This window comes from Puma concolor, chromosome C2 (genome assembly GCF_028749965.1).
Source record: "Puma concolor isolate L17-30 chromosome C2, mPumCon1.1.hap2, whole genome shotgun sequence".
NCBI lineage: Eukaryota > Metazoa > Chordata > Mammalia > Carnivora > Felidae > Puma > Puma concolor.
This window is the reverse complement of record NC_141675.1, coordinates 63,363,288-63,380,088: the sequence shown is the minus strand read 5'-3', so window position 1 is coordinate 63,380,088 and position 16,801 is coordinate 63,363,288. Positions and strand designations below refer to the sequence as shown.

The window sequence follows — 16,801 nt, the reverse complement described above, 5'->3', positions numbered from 1 at the left end:
TTCTAGTTTGTGATTCAAGGCAGCTGGTGGCACAGCCTATCTTAGAAAAGAAACAGGCTTCCGATGTACAACAGATACAGAAACTTTGCCTTATGGATTCTGCACCATGTGTCCAGTTAAGTTCATCAAAGAGCTCTATAACAGTATGGAATAAAGACTTAGAAGTGCTTAATGCAGAATTTGAGGACCCAGATAAGTAGAGAGAAGAAGCAGAATAGATTGCAGACACCAAAGGAAGACTATTTCAGTGCTATGTGACAAATATAGCTCCTAGATTCTGTATCTTAGTGTGTGTGTGAAGAGGCCTGTACCCTAGGAGAAAGAGGAGATTCTGATTCTGTCTCTCTGGAGTCATTTCCCCAGGACCTTGGGGCTATGAGTGGGAGACTGCTTGAGGTGACCACTGTAGGAGAATTGAACAATTTGGAAGAAAGAATGGATATCCTCCTGTTACAGGAAGTGCTCAGGAAGTGAGGTAGGCTGAATTTAGAATGGATGGGGTGGTGGTCTAAGGAATTTAGAGCCAAGAAGCAGAACAAAGGATGCTGTTACCCTGGTCCCTAGGACTGGGAGGGTCATCCCTCCTGGGTGGGACGGGTGAGACTTCTGAGGATTGAAAAATTCTCACAGTGGGCAGAACTCTTGGGGGTGAGTTTACTTACCTGGGAAAGGCAGAGCCCAAACCCAGAGCCCTAATTTAGGAGACCCTGAAGTGATTTCAGTAGGAGGAAGTGGCTGGAAAGGGGGAGGGGACTTAAGCAAACAATGGATGACCATCTGCCAGGTGCTGTCCTGCCAGTGTCCTGGCATCTTCCTTGGCAGTGTGACTAGAAAGAGTGCAATCCATCACAGTCTGTGATGTCCCTTCTTCTCCACCCAGAATACAGTAAAACATTTTCTCTTTCTATGAGCCAAGGTTCTGGTCAGGAATGGACTGTATGTGTGAGTCAGTGTTGTTTTTCCCTTTGGTGTTTGGAATTAGCTTAAAAGATGGGTGCCTTGTATGGTGGGAAACATAACTACCCTAACTCTGTTCTGCCATGGGTGGTGAGTTGCTGGACAGTAGACTCGGGTTGTATCTTCTCCCTTGATTCTTCCTCTTGTTGTTCTCCTTCTTCTGATTTCACAGCTCTCGCTCTCTCTCCGGTAGAGCTTTTGGTCAGGCTACAGATGCGCTTTGGGACATTTGCTCTGATGAGAGGTTTCCTCGGTAGTTTTTACTTTAAACAGAATACATTATACATTTTCCTATGCTTGAAGGCCTCTCCCCCTTGACGCAAATGCTTGGGCCCCTCGTAGCCCACATCCTCCAGTGCCACACATCAGTGGCACAGGCTGGGTTTTGACAGTGATCTTCAGGTACCCAGTGAAGAACCATCTTTGCAAGAATGGTGGGATGGCAGGACCCATGATGAGTATGAAGACTGATGTCTCCAGTGCAGGAGCATCACAGTGATCCCCAAAAGGGAAATATACTCTTTAGTTTTGTGCTTCCCAAGGCATGCTCTTAGGAGGGGTATGGTTAGGAAGATGTATAGTTAAGAAGCAGGGTTTCTAAGTTTTTGTAACAGCTGGTTGATCATCTGGATAAATTCTGTAACTCTCTCATCCTTTTTAATGTGAAATTTCCTGTTTTCTATATAGGAATGCAACTGCAGAAGTAAAAAGTGCAGAAACCTGGCTACTCCCTGCCACCCACCCCATCCCCCAAAGACCCAGAAGCGGAGCTGAAATTGCTGAATATTTTTTTAGGCATCAAAGAGCTGAAAAATGTTGAGAGGGGACTGACAGCAAATGGGCTGATGAATGGACTGAATGTCCCCTCACCAAATTCATATGTTGAAATCCTAACCCCCATTGTGATGCTATTAGGAGGAGGGCCCTTTGGGAAGTGATTAGGTCATGAAGATGGTGCCCTCGTGAATGGGATTAGTGTCCTTCTAAGAAGAGACACAAGAGTTTGCTGTCTCTGGTTTCCACCACGTGAGCACACAGTGACAGGTCGGCAGGCTTCACCCTGGAAGAAGGCTGTCACTAGAAGCCGACCATGCTGGCACCTGGATTTTGGACTTCTAGCCTCGGACCTGCGAGAAATAAATTTCTTTTGTTTATAAGCCACAGTCTGTGTCATTTTATTATAGTGGCCCAAACCGACTAAGACAAGAGGTGATAAAAAATTTTTATAGCAACAAGGTGTTTGAAACTCTTGCTTTTATGTTTTATTTGATGAGAAGGACTTCTTAGCAGGATGAAAGGAAGTAGGCATTGAATTCAATGTAATAATCAGTCAATAAACTTTATGTCACTCTAGCCAGCAAAATAAAATTACCTAGTAGGGAATGAGCCAAAGGGGTAGTGGTGAAATATACTAGAAATGCATTTTGTTTTTTAAATGTGCACAGCCTAAAAGCATTCTGATTTTTCCAAAATGACACCCAGTCATGTTAGGCAAACTATTACATTTCTGGGGAGATTACTTCTCATGGCTGCACAATGACATCTTGTGACTATTAGCAGATATATCAAAGACCTCAGACCTTGTATTTTTGGCTTCTGTGAAGAGACATTCATTTTCCCCAGGACAGGATGGACAAGTACAATAAATTGCCTACAACTCTCTATAAAACAGACCTTTCATATAGCTGTAATAAAATTACAATATAAATATTTACCATCATGAGTAACTGCATTTGCTTGAAGTTATTATCTTAGTATTAATTGATAGAATAAAAAATTCCACAGATTTTATTTATTTTTTATTTTTATTAAAAATTTTAAACACTTTATTTATTTTTGAGAGACAGAGAATGAGAGGGAGACTCAGAATCTGAAGCAGGCTCAAGGCTCCAAGCTGTCAGCACAGAGCCCGATGCAGGGCTTAAGTCCACAAACTATGAGATTATGACCTGAGCCAAAGTCAGTGCTCAGCCAACTAAGCCACCCAGGTGCCCCATAAATGTTCCACAGATTTTAAATAGCAAATATGCATTTTTAAATATACTATCAGAAAATATTAGAACACACACATAATGTATATGATAACTCTTAATAAGATTAAAAAAACTTTTATTATGGAAAATTTTCAAACATATATAAAAGAAGAATGAACAGCTTAGTGAGCCTCATGTACTCATAACCCAGCTTCAATAAGTATCAACTCATGGTCAAAGTTGTTTCACCTATACTCCCACTGACTAATACCCTCTCTTCTCAATGGATTTTTTGAAGCAAATCCATGGCATGATATTGTTGGAAGAGACACTCTTTTCTGGGTCTCCTTTATTCCTACAGATCTTTCTGGGTGGGCCAAGATCGCAAGATCCTGACTGTTCTTTCATCAGGGCCAATTTTCAGGGTTAATTATGTACTGGTAGCCTTAAGAAATGACATAACATCTCTTCCCCACTCCCCTCCAACATTCCATCCCCAGCCCAAAGAGCAGGCTTGCTTACTGCTTGCTATAAAATTAGTGGGTTTCCCAAGCTCAGTGCTCTTCAGCTGTGATGCAAGACACTGCATGTACAGGCAATCTCTAGGCCCATCTTTATTACCCTTGCGGCACTTGAGAGCAAGGAAAACCAACACAAATATGCTAATGTTTGGGCTTCTTGTTGTATCATGAGTAATAAAGTCCCTTGTCTCTGACTCAAGAGTCTTGAGTGTTCTGCCAGACTCCATTTAATTTAAAAAATGTGTGATTTAAATCATTTTTAAGTGTACAATTAAGTGGCATTAATTACACTCACAATGTTGTGCAACCATCATAACTACCTGTTTCCAGAATGTTTACATCTATGTGATTTGAATCTTTAGTATCTTTTAATCTATTGATTTTCCTTTTTCTCTCTTTGTTTTTCTTTGCAATTTGTTTGTTGAAGAAAATCAGGTCATTTCTACTATATAGTTACTAAAACAGTTTCTACCATGCAGTTTCCCACAGTTTGGATTTTGTTATGGACTTCCGTAAGGAGGCATGTATTGTCTGGTTGTTTCTCTATTCGTAAGGGTACCAGCCACTCATGGTCATCAGCTAGATCTTTATTTTTTAGGGGTGCAAAATGATGATATGCAAATTCTATTTTTGCTTTCTAAGAGCTATAATAAATACTTCCATTGTAGAAACAGTTGCATAGCGCTCCATTGTGTGGATGTTTATTCAGTCTGTCTACACAGAATATTTCATAAGTTGAAGATCCTAATTAGCCAACACAGTTTCATTGTGATTGGTTTTCAAACATAGGAGAGACTTCTTTTTGTTGCTGTCCTTTCTTCTATTCTCACAAAGGGTACAGAGTATGCTCAAGACTAAAGTAGTATTTGCCGAAAAGGTAAACACTATTTCTATATGATAATGTGGGTGAAATATTCATTCCCCAATACCATTTCTGTCTCTAAAGCGGGTTTGTTGTTAAAAAGTACCCCGGAGTTATTCATCTGGAAAGAAAGTAACCTTAGTGTGCACAACCAACTCCAGCCTCCTTCCCTGCCACCCCCGCTTCCACCAGAAGAGTGCAGGGAGCTGAGGACCCTCCTTCACCTACATCCTCTGCTTTTTTATGCATGGATCTAAGATTAAGCACAGTGCTTTTTTTGGTGATAGTATATGCCAGGAAGGCATGTCAGAACACTTTCCTTAGTGCGACTTTGAGACACATGTGTTCAAGTGAATCAGTTCCCAACTCGATTGACTCATTTAGCAGGGATAAGAAATTTAAAACTGTCATATGGATTGAGCCACACGATCCTTTTCCCACTAAAAATATTAATTAAACTTTCCTTTTTATCCCCCACCATAACATGTTAACTCACATTTGCTATCTTGTGAAACTTCTCTATGCTGAGAATTGTAACCGTTGAAAGGGCATGTGACAAAACTTTGTAAAATTTTGAAATTTTCCCAGATTATTCCTCTTTTTCTCCTTCTCTCCCTCCTCCGTCTCTCTCTGTCTCTCTTTCTCTCTCCATAGGAAGTAAATTAGCAAATCCACAAGGATATTTGAAAGTACAATATAATTTTATGTTGGCAAAAACCCCTTGCTGTTTTCAGATTAAAAGTGGAAGAGAGCAAAGCTTGATGATGTTAGCCTGGCTTGTAGGGAAATAACTTCAAAAACCCACCTTTAAACCAAAAAGTGAATGTGGGTACCAGCCTATACATGTTGTACAATGCACTTTATTGGTTTGTTTTAGTTATCTATTGCTGTGAAATAAATTACTCCAAAACTTTGTGGCTGAAAACAACACATTTATTATTTTGCAGTTTCTGTGGGTCAGGAATCCAGGAGCGACTCAGTGGGGACCTCTGGTTCAGGCCCTCCATCAAGCTGTAGGCAGAAGCTGCATGTGTAGTTATCTCAATGCTTCATTGAAGAGAAGCCACGTTCAAGTTCCTTAATGTGGCTTTTGACAAGCCTCAGAAGATTTGTTTCCACGTTCCATCACTCAGGCTCTCCGCAGGGCTGCCTGGACTCATAGAAGCTGGCTCCCTCAAGAGCAGGGATTCCAAAGAGAGAGAAAGAGCATCCCAGACAGAAGAACCAAAGATGTGACATCCATCATGATTTTCATATTATGTTCACTAGAAAAGAGTCAGTAAGTCCATCCCACCTAAGAGGGGAGGGCGTTACACGAGGGCACAGGGACCGGGAAGCAGGGATCATTGGGGGCTACCTTCGAGGCTGTCTGCTACAGTTTCTTCATTTTAAATGTAAATTTTAAAAATAGAAAATGCATTCTCATCGTTGGACATTTAAAATGTACAGGAGGGTATGTGCTAAGTTTCCCTCATGCCCCTGTTGCCAGTCCCTTCCTTGAGCAAACTCCTAGCCGTTTCTTGTGTATCTTTTCAGAGGCTTTCTGTTAAGTGTAAAGTTGAGAGGGACTCCACGGGGACAAGCAGAAAGTCACCTTCATCTTCTCCCCTCCCTCCAGCCAATTCAAACCTGCTTTGCAGAGATAACTCTATCCCCACCCTTTGTGGGAAATCTGAGGTGGGTACTGTTACTTTTCATCTCGGTCTCAGATAATTAGGAGTTATTTTGAGTCATGACAATTTCATGTCAGAAAGAAAATGCTGAATAACAGTCTCTCTGAACTGAAAGGTTAAACCTTCTGTTCTTCCCTGGCTTGGTCCTTCTTCAGCCTGGAAGCCTGAAGTGAGAAAAAGTGGAGGCCTTGTGGTCAGCTTCTCTTTCTCATTTTTGTACTTTGCCACTTTTTCTTCTACATCTTTCAACTCCATGGGATTGCCTTGGTCTCTTTCTGGGTGGGGGATGGGAAATGAGTGAAGGGAGATAAGGAACTCCTCTTTTTTTTTTTTTTTTCAGTATTGGTTCTTTTGGCTTCTTCGGAGATTTCCTCATGGAATCACCCAACTGTAGCTTTTTTGGTGTTTGCAAATGCTCTCCTTCATTCAGCATTTGCTTCCCAGGATACACCTGCAGCCACTTTGGGCTGAAGTCACATTAGGAAGGCTCTCGGGCAAGGCCTCCTTAAGGGCTCCAGGAGGGCTGGCTTTCTCTTCTTCCCAGCTTCCATCTCATCTTGGGAACCCCTCACACGCCCTTCAGAATGTCCTGGACTCTTTGGAAAACTGATAAAGACTGTTCTTGCTCCTTGAGGGTTTTCATTTCTCATGCTATCTTGTTCGCTTCATTTAGGAATTGTTATATCCTGGGAACAAGGAACATCCAATGTATCACCCCAGGAATTAAAATCCAAAAGAGGGGATGTATCTGCTGGTTGATCAAATGGTTGTTTTGTATGGGTAGGAAGTAGAAGACTTTTCTTATACAACATACTTTCCACTTGCTGAGATACCTTTGGAGACAAAATGATTATAACAACTAAGTCTATAGATTCTTTCAATAACCCAGCATCCTCTGCTTAGGCACAGATGGCAGGAAGGATAGGTAATTTCAGGCATGGGGCATCTAGATAGTTGTGAGGGACACCGTTCTAGGATGTGGGGGCTTTTTCTTTCTCTCAGAAACATCCAGCATTTATTACTGTAAAACTGGATATCACCGTGGTAGTAACTTTGTAATTCCTGGCTCTGGGTCTGCCGTGGTTCATCTGTGACACAATCATTTCACTCTGAGTTTACTCCACCTCACCCTTTCCTAAGGGTCCCTCAACAGATCCCACAGACACCCCACTCCACCTTTACCAATGCCCAACTGGCACTTCTCTAAGCTGAGGCTGCAATTCTTTAGGGAGATTCAGCACACAGGTGGCTTCAAGTTGCCTTAGTGTTGAGACATAAACATTGCCGCTTTGGGCCTCGGTGCCCCAGCATTAACCACTGGACTCTTACACAAACCTCACCCTCCATGGGACCCAGGGGATTTCTACGTCGTTCACATTATCACAGCTCAAACCCAGCTTCTTCCATTCTGATAATACTGGGTTCTCAGATTCCAGTAATGTCCTGTATGCCTTGTATGTCCTGTTCAGGTCCACCTTCTAAGTTTCTGGTCATCCGGGTGGGTTTTCTTCTTCTCAGCAGGGCTTACTATAATGGAATTTTGCCCCTGCTTCCCATTTTGGAGATTGAGATCTTCCCCCACAGCTTCTGGGGAGCTCTGTCCTGTTGTGCAGGCAGATGGAGCCTGGACTTTAGAGCTCACTTGGGCTCCATAGAGTTACTTATACACATTAGGTGTGAGCACAGGAAATGACTACAGCCTTGTGAAAATGATTTGGGGCTAATAGTGATGGCAAGTGAGGACAAGATGAAGACTGACTTGGAGAATGTAACACTGTATGCCAACTATATTCAAAAAGAAAAAAGAAAGGCTTAGAGCTGGCCATGTTGTTAAGGCAGAAAAAAGTAAGTGCCAGAGTGATAAATTAGAGCCAAAGTAAATCAGATTTGAGAAAAAAAAAACCATGCAGTGTCATTAGAATGCCAAGAGGGATAGTATCCTCACTAAAGAAAAATAAATTGTTGGGGCGCCTGGGTGGCTCAGTCAGTTAAGCATCCGACTTCGGCTCAGGTCCGTGAGTTTGAGTCCTGTGTCGGGCTCTGTGCTGACAGCTTGGAGCCTGGAACCTGCATCAGGTTCTCTGTCTCCCTCTCTGTCTGCCCCTCCTCTGCTCGTGCTCTCTCTCTGTCTCTCAAAAATAAATAAACAAAAAAAAAATTAAAAGGAAAATAAATTATTTAAAAGTGAATACCATATTGTACCAATGTTAATTTCTTAGTTTTGACAAATGTGCCACATTATGTAAGATGTTAGCCTTAAGAAAAGCTGGGTGAACTCTATTATCTTTGCAACTTTTCTATACCTAAAATCATTCCAAAATAAGAAGTTGAAAAAAAAAAAAAAGAATACCAATGGAAACATTAAGGTATTTACACTAGAAATAAAGAACTTCTTTACCCTAAACTTTTTTGGCAGAGAAAAATGGTTTTCGAAGGACATTTTGAAGTCTCATTGTTCTTTGTGTAAATATGTATTGTAAAGTGGTTCAGTTCTGTATAAATTCTGGGAAGAATCAGTTGATGATTCTTGGTTTCATTTTCAGGAAACTCACTCTTTCAACAAATAACTTTTGACCTATTATGAGTCTTGTATACTCTAAAGATACATTAGTCAACAAAACAGACAAAGACCTATGCTCTCATGGAGCTTACATTCTAGTGGGTTTGGGGGGGGGGAATCAACAATAAACATGAATATAATAAATGCATTGCATTGTATGATTGAAGATGATAGGTGCTGTTGGGGAAGAAAAGAAGAGAAGAAAAGGAACAGCAGTAGTGTGCATGGATCCTGAGCTGGGTACAATTATAAATAGGGCGATCAGAGCAAGCTTCATTAAGAAGATATAGCAGAGCAAAGATGAAGGAGGTGAGGGAACAAGGCATGAGGATATCAGGGGAAGAGCATCCCAGGCAGAGGGAATGGCCCTTAGGTGGAGCTTGCCGACAAGTTTAAGCAGCATCCAGAGGCCAGTGGTCAAAAGCAGTAACTGGGGGGTGTGGAGCAGAGGGGAGGTAAGTAGAAGATGAGGTCAGGAAGGTAAGGATAATGGAGGAGCACAAATGATATAAACTTTGGGCGGTTACTCTGGAGGAAATGGGGAGCTATTGCAGACTTTTGAGCCAAAGGGAGACATGGTCTGTCCTATGTATTAGGAGGATCATCCTGAACTGTTTTGTGCATAGGCGCTGGGAGGGCAAAGGCAGAGCAGGGCAAACAGAAGGCTAAGGCAGTAATCTAATGAGAGATACTGGTGCTTTAGTCCTGAAGGAAGCAGTGGAGATGGTGAGAAGTCATGAACTGGAGTTGGCTCGGTCCAGTCTCAAGAGCCAATCGTTACATTTTCTGGAAGTTTGCAAAGCAGTTGCTAAATGTGGCATTGTTAAAAATTAAATTATATAAATTTAGGGGCGCCTGGGTGGCGCAGTCGGTTAAGCGTCTGACTTCAGCCAGGTCACGATCTCGCGGTCCGTGAGTTCGAGCCCCGCGTCAGGCTCTGGGCTGATGGCTCGGAGCCTGGAGCCTGTTTCCGATTCTGTGTCTCCCTCTCTCTCTGCCCCTCCCCCGTTCATGCTCTGTCTCTCTCTGTCCCAAAAATAAATAAACGTTGAAAAATTAAATTATATAAATTTACAATTAAATACATTATATTGAAAACTCGAGTCATCAATACTCAAAACTCATCACTCCTTACTTGTTTTTACCTAACGATTTTACTATTAATTCTTATTATTCTGCTCCTGAGGTCAGTTATGTGTATCCATATGGTGAACATGCTCTAAAATGGGGCACTGCTGCGCCTCTCTCCCCGATTCTGAATTCGGGGACATGACATTAGGAGTTTGTCAGCCATCGTAGGCGTATTTACATTACAGAAATTAACAGATGCTACAAGTCAGCGTTCATTTTGTTTTTTAAAGAGAACCAGTTGTTAAACATTCACCAGCACACCACCGCTTTGTGCCTTCCCAACCATAGCTAGGAATGAGTACCACTACCCCACCCAAAGCTTTCAGGTTTCCCCATTTCTGTCAGGTCCCCACCCACAGAGGGGCAAAGCTTAATAAAGAGGTTAAGTGGGTATTGTGCATATTACAACAGGAGAAAAGTAACATATTTCTCTTAAGCCTCATACCATTAATACATATTTGGTTATGAGAACTCACCATACCTGTGACTGAATCTTGAGTGCCGGCCCTAGCTTTAATCCCAGAGTGCTGCGAAGATGCTCCTCGGTGAGTAATGGCAAGGTTTCTCCATCAATGGCATGATCTTTAAATACCTTTATCAAAAACAAAAGGTGTCAACTTTGCATGTCTTTGGAAAAAATTCCTGTGTGCGGCAGCTGGGTGGTTCAGTCAGCGGAGCATCCGACTCTTGATTCAGTTCAGGTCATGATCTCACGGTGGTGGGATGGAGCCCCGTGTCAGGCTCCCTGCTGAGTGTGGAACCTGCTTAAGGTTCTCTCTCTACCTTTGCTCCTCTCCCTACCCCCCTTTTGTCTCTCTTAAATAAAATAAGTAAATAAATAAAAATAAACAATTTTTTAAAGTAATCTCTACACCTAATGTGGGGCTCAAACTCATGACGTTGAGATCAAGACTTGCATGCTCTCCCCACTGAGCCAGGTGGTGCCCCCCCCAATTCTTTCTTTCTTTCTTTCTTTCTTTCTTTCTTTCTTTCTTTCTTTCTTTCCTTATTTATTTATTTAGAGAGACAGAGAGAAAATGCAAGAGGGGGAGGGACAGATAGATTGAATCCTAAGCATGATCTGCACTGATAGTGTGCAGCCCTTCTCGGAGCTCGAACTCACTATGTGAGGTCATGACCTGAGCCAAGATCAAGAGTCAGTCACTTGGGGCGCCAGGGTGGCTCAGTCGGTTAAGCATCCGACTCTTGATTTCAGTCAGGTCGTGATCTCACGGCTTGTGGGTTTGAGCCGCTCATCTGGCTCTGTGCTGACAGTGCAGAGCCTGCTTGGAATTCTCTCTCTCTCTCTCCCTCTCTCTGCCCCTTCCCCACTTACACACACATTCTCTCTCTCTTTCAAATAAAAAGAGTCGGTCACTTAACCGACTGAGGCACCCCCCAAATTCTTGTTCATATATAGGTATTTTAGTTTTGAAGGAACCATTAAGACTGCTTGAGGATGACACAAAATGTCATAAAGTTTCTTATTTTCAGTTACTCTCTCTTCTGTGCTCCAGTAGCACGTCTGTGCTCTTTAATGACTCTGGAGTACATTGTAATTCTGTCTCTGGAACTCAGTTCCAACCTGGAATAGTTATGACTTGAGGGCAGGCCCGTGTCTTGTTTACCGGTGCCCCTATAATGCTGTGGCTGGGATATGGTAGATGTGCAATAAATGTTGCTGGGCAAACCAATGAATGGACAAATAGGCTGAGTAAAGTGTGGTGGGTGGAAACCATGGCAGACAAATTTTACCTCTCACGCTGACAGGTGCAGTGTCTCGGTCCACTGCCCTGCGTGCATGGCAAGGGGAGGAGAGGGAAATGCAGGCAAATGCTGTGGCGCTCGGCCTTTCCGGGGCCCTATCTGTTCTGCCTGTGTAGTGGATGCCACTGTGCCTTCTTTTCTTCTGGAAACTAGGAAGGCCACTGGTGGACAAAGATTCCAGGCAGATAAAGAGACGAATCAAAAATCTGGGCAGATTTGGTAGTGCTGTAATTTCATGATCTCCTGCTTCCATCTGCCCGGCAATCCTCTATTTACTGATAAGTTTTCTCTTTTTTCTATTTTCAAGCTTTCTTCACGCTCTTCAAACTTAAGATCTTACAGAATCCTCCCTCATTTTCAGCAGATTATATAACTTCCTAATGAAAAGAAAAGAAAAGAAAAGAAAAGAAAAGAAAAGAAAAGAAAAGAAAAAGAGAGAAGGGAAGGGAAGGAAAGAAAAGGAAAGGAAAGAAACCAATAGACAAGAACTTCCTCTAATTCTGCCCAGCAACCTAAAAACTTGTATTTTCTCCCTTGGTCCTGATATGGTGGAAGAGGGTCTCTCAGTGTTTGAAGACAATCTCTTCATGTGTACTGTGTGTCCTCACCCCTCCCACCTCAGGCTTCACTCAGTAGATAACCCCCTCTCTCAGTGTTAGTCTCCCCTCTTGAGCTGGCTCCTTCCCGTTGGCATTTACCCAAGTCTCCATCATTAAGCAAACAATAATAAGGCACCTACACAAACACTTCCTCACTCCGTCTCTAGATACGGCCCCATACCTCTCATCACCTTCACAGGCCAGTTTCTCAAGAGTTTTGATCTTCCCTGCCTCAATGTTCTTACTGTCCAGTCATTCCTCAGTCTCAAGGACTCTGACTTCTACCCTCACTAGTCCACTAAACCTGCTTGTCTCTGGGTCCCCGGTGACTCTACTGTTACCAAGTGCATGGATATTCCTGGTGTTCCTGGCTGTATTTGACATTGTTGACTACTTTTTCATTAAAAAAAAAAAAAAAAAAAAAAGCTCTTTCCTGGCCTTTGCAAGGCGCTCCCTCCTGGGTACTCTCTGCCTTTCTTTCTCAGTCACTTGTGTGACTATCATTTCTTTCTTTATCCATGTTTGTGGGTTAGGGTTCCTTAGGCTTCCGCCTCCGGTGCTCTTTGGTCTTCCTGATTCGTCTCAGTCTCTCTCTTGGCTTCAGTGAATATCTCTTTCTGCCGAAGGCTCCCTGATGTATACCTTAAACTCACAAGCTGAATCACGCCAGTTCTGCCTTTTCCATAATGTTCTTGTCTACCCGCCCCACTGGTGCTGTCCTGGATCTAGAATTTCCCCACTAGTCTTGCTGCCCTCAACCTATTTTCATAAGAGCAACCTGAGTGACCTTTCTGAAATATAAAGCTAAGTATGCCACTCACGCTTAAAACCTCCACTGCCTCCAGGATAAAGCCACAGTCCCTCCCTGGTCTCCACAGCTCTTTGTGACCCGACCCCCTCCCCTCCTCCAGCCTCTTATCTTGCCATTGTCCCCTCTCTCACTTGGTCCTGGCCTTCTCTGCCACTGGAAGCTATCTCGAAATCCCAACTGTGCTAAATTCTTTCTGGTTCCTGATCTTCACTTGGAAATTTCTCCTTTGCCTCTCTTCCACCTCACCTCCCCCCTCAGCTAGTAATCTCACTTACAGATGCCTCTCCCTTCAGGAAGCCACAAGGCCCTCCCGTGTGTGCCCACCATGCTCCGTACCTGCTCTCTCGTAGCATCTCCACATTGATGTGGAACTCCTTACTAGTGTCCCTCTTCTGGACTTTAAGCTCAGTGGCAAGGGGAACCATATTTGCCTTGTGTCCACTATATTGGAGGGCATGCCTCAGGACTGACTGAAAAGTCAAGTCTTTTGGGGAAGCTTCTATACTAGGAAATTCTTGTTCTAATAGATTTTAGTTATTTATAAACTGTGTTTGCTAAGTAATTATTTCGTTTCCTACTTTAATTAAGGAAATTATAGAATGCCTAACATGAACTAACTTATCTTAGGCTAAAGTGAAAAAGTTGACACTTTGGTTAGGCTTGTAACCTTATCTTAGGGAAACGTATGATTTCTCTTAACGTTTTTTGAAGTATTAGGAATAAATTAAGGATTCCTTTTACCACCTTTGACAATACCTAGGGGCCCAGGTACCCTTGACTATAACCCATATGGCCCAATATCTTCAGCGTAAAGTAATTGTGGAAAGAGCTAGATTTGTAGTCTCATACACATTTTTTAAGCACTCACTCTCTTAGCCACTGTGATGCTCAGTTTTACTCAGCTGCAACATAGAGTTAATATCTTCTTCATGGAATTGGTATACATTAAATTTAAAAGATAATCTAAACGACGTGCCTGATACAGTGCCTCGCATATAGTCCATGTTCAGCAAAAAGTAGGCATTATTATAATAATGAGACAACCAGTGTAGAAAAGGTTAAGTGAGTTGCCAAGAAGCTGAGCTTGCCAAGTAGAGAACTTAGAAAATAAAAGGTTTCTCATTCTGATCCAGGATTTTCGCTATGTAATCCTGCTGCCATTCAGAGAAAGGGGCACTGGTGAAAACAGTTAAATGTATTAATGGTGGGAAGGTTTGGCCCATTTCTCTTTCCTTTGTAGGGATTCCATTGAGCAATGAAGGGATGCATTTTCTTTTCTTTTTTAATTTTCTTAATGTTTACTTATTTTTGAGAGAGAGAGACAGAGTGTGAGTGGGGGAGGGGCAGAGAAAGAGGAAGACACAGAATCTGAAGCAGGCTGTAGGCTCTGAGCTGTAAGCATAGAGCCTGATGCTGGGCTCGAACTCACGAACTGTGAGATCATGACCTGAGCCGAAATCAGATGCTCAACCAACTGAGCCACCCAGGTGCCCCAGGATACTTTTTCAAACAGAGACAGGTTGGCAGCTGAGACTGACTTGCATGAGGACCCAAGCCTCAGCCCTGACGGATGAACCTGGGCCTGAGGCAAAGTTGCAGAATATGCCAGTGTCACTCACATGTCCCTCCTACTTCATTGTCAAGACAGCAGTTTAAGCCAGGAGCACCATATAAATGTACACATAATTTTAGTAATTTCAGTTCTTTTAGGGAGAGAATATTTTATCTGCTGAGTTCCTTGAATGAGACATTTACTTAGAACAAACAAGATGTGTCACAGGCTCTCCTGGATGTCCCTGAACAATTGAGCTACCAACCCTCTCTCTCTCTATCTATTTAAAAGAATTCATTTGCATAGGAGCTTTGAGGTTTATTTGTGGTTATTTTTTTCTGGCTTTCTTTTTATACCTACAGGAGGCAGTTGGTAGGAGGTAGCTGAGTGGCCACCTAAGGCAGAGATGAAAAAGAAGACGGCAGGGTGGGTGTGGGAGACATGGTGGGTGTGACCCTGACTAGTCCCAGGCTGTGACATACTAGACAAGGGTTCCAGGGACAGCTGTGCCCGAGCTGTGCTGCTTCTGAGCTTGTTGCGCTCAGTTGCATCCAAGGGGACTCTGTCCATTTCTGTACAGAATACTGTCCCTAACACGGCAGGGGCACGCCCAGCAGGGCAGTGTTCTTCTTGCTGTTGATTTCACCAGCAGTCACCAGCTGAGAGGGAATAGACTCATGAAGAAACAAGAGCAGAACTTGACCCTAACCACATTTGAGAAACACCTAGAAATAACTGTTCCATTTCTTGGGGTGGGGAAAGGAGCGCTGACATCCTGTTGGTGAGAGATAATGAGTCAGCAAAGTGTGGGGGTATTCGTGCTTATGTGACTTCTACGTACCCACAAGAAGACATTTGGGATGATAAAGTATGAAATGCATGTAGCATCATTTATTACAAGAGCGGGTCTCATACGCGGCACTTCCATGCCTGTGGATCACTGGCTGATGAAGAATAATGAGGGGCCAAACAGATTCGGCCCACCAGAAGCCAGCGATCACATGTTCATTGCTTATTGCTGATTTCAACTGTTGCTTATTTCGGACTGTTATCAAAATTTGGTAACTTTGCTGTACTGGCAGTTGGTGCGGCACTTGATAAGTGGAATAGATAAATTTAAAAAGGGATTGCCCCATGGTCAATGACTAATAAGAAAATAATAAGGTTAGACTCATTGAATGGGAGAAAATAGGACAAATTTTTTTTACAAAGTATGCAAAAAGACAAAGTGGATAACTGAAAGAATACAACTTGCCTGATAAGGAACCCGTTATCTTGAGGAGCCTCTGATAGCATGGTGAAATTAACGCTCGTCAAGAACTTATAAGGTGCCAGGCCCTCTTTACTGCTTACCACAATCCTTTGAGGATAAATTATATAATTATCCCCATTTTACAGATGAAAAACAGCACTAAGAAGACAGGCGGCTTGTCCTAGGTCACATGTCCAGATAACGGAAAAGCCAGGGTTTGAACATGTACTTTCTAGTTTCATAAGCCATGCTCTTAACTGCTCTTCTATCTAATTTTCCATAAGTCCCATAAACAGAACAAAAAAAAAAAAAAGAAAAAGTAGAAGAATTAATGGCATTAAATTGAAGAAAAACAAATGATCATAAAACCAAGATCTGAAAACAGTCATTTCTAACATCAGTTAATTATGTTAAATTATAATGTCCTTTCCTTGCCCTTTTTCCCTTTAATATATAAACCAAAGATAATGACACCAGATTTAGTAAGCAAATTGCAGCTTAAAATTGTGTTATTAAATCACTTGAAAAAATAAACTTTATATATGAAAATGTAGTATTGACATAAACTTCAAAAACCGGCCAACCCATTATTTTTGTCACCATTTTCCCATATGAGGAGAGCTAGTCTTCTTTCCAACTGTCCTGATGGTTCATTATGATTCAAAAAAATAGTATTTTATCTACCAGACTGAATTATACGTGTGTATTCCCTTTTGCATATTGCCCTGGCATAAATAGAGAATTTTAAAGTAGTTAATTTCTTATTTTTCAGATCTATAGGCTTGTTATTCTTTTTAGAATAAAGAATGTATTTCTATTACCTATTATGAATAGCCTAAAACTTCTGGTACAGAAGTATGTGCCCCCCAATGTTTGCTATATGGAAGAATAGGGAAAGTACTCATCATTTCTCAATATTTTTGGATGTTTAGCCTCTGAATCTCCTAATTTTGGGTAAATTCCTATCTCCCAGGAATCTTGATGGAACAGAAACTAATGCCAGACATTGGCTTTCCCAGCCTCCCCTGCAGATGGGCTGTGGGGACATGACCCAAGATTCAGCAATCAGAGGCTCCTGTCCCCGGTCAGTCGATGACATACAAGGGGTAGATTAGAAGCAAACTCAGAGAAGCAAACTTCTCT

The 16,801-nt window shown here is 42.3% G+C and overlaps 1 protein-coding gene across 1 annotated transcript in view; it reads right to left on the bottom strand.

The window, feature by feature from the left end:
* Window positions 1-5,157: 5,157 nt before the first annotated feature.
* Window positions 5,158-16,801, bottom strand: part of SAMD7 (sterile alpha motif domain containing 7) — a 28,447-nt gene continuing 16,803 nt past the window's right edge. The window contains exons 8-9 of the mRNA XM_025914083.2: window positions 10,159-10,269; window positions 5,158-6,819 (exon numbers count right to left, since the gene is read on the bottom strand). Of these exons, the coding sequence (XP_025769868.1) occupies window positions 6,652-6,819; window positions 10,159-10,269 (279 nt within the window). The 3' untranslated portion in view covers window positions 5,158-6,651. The remainder of the gene's footprint in view (window positions 6,820-10,158; window positions 10,270-16,801) is intronic.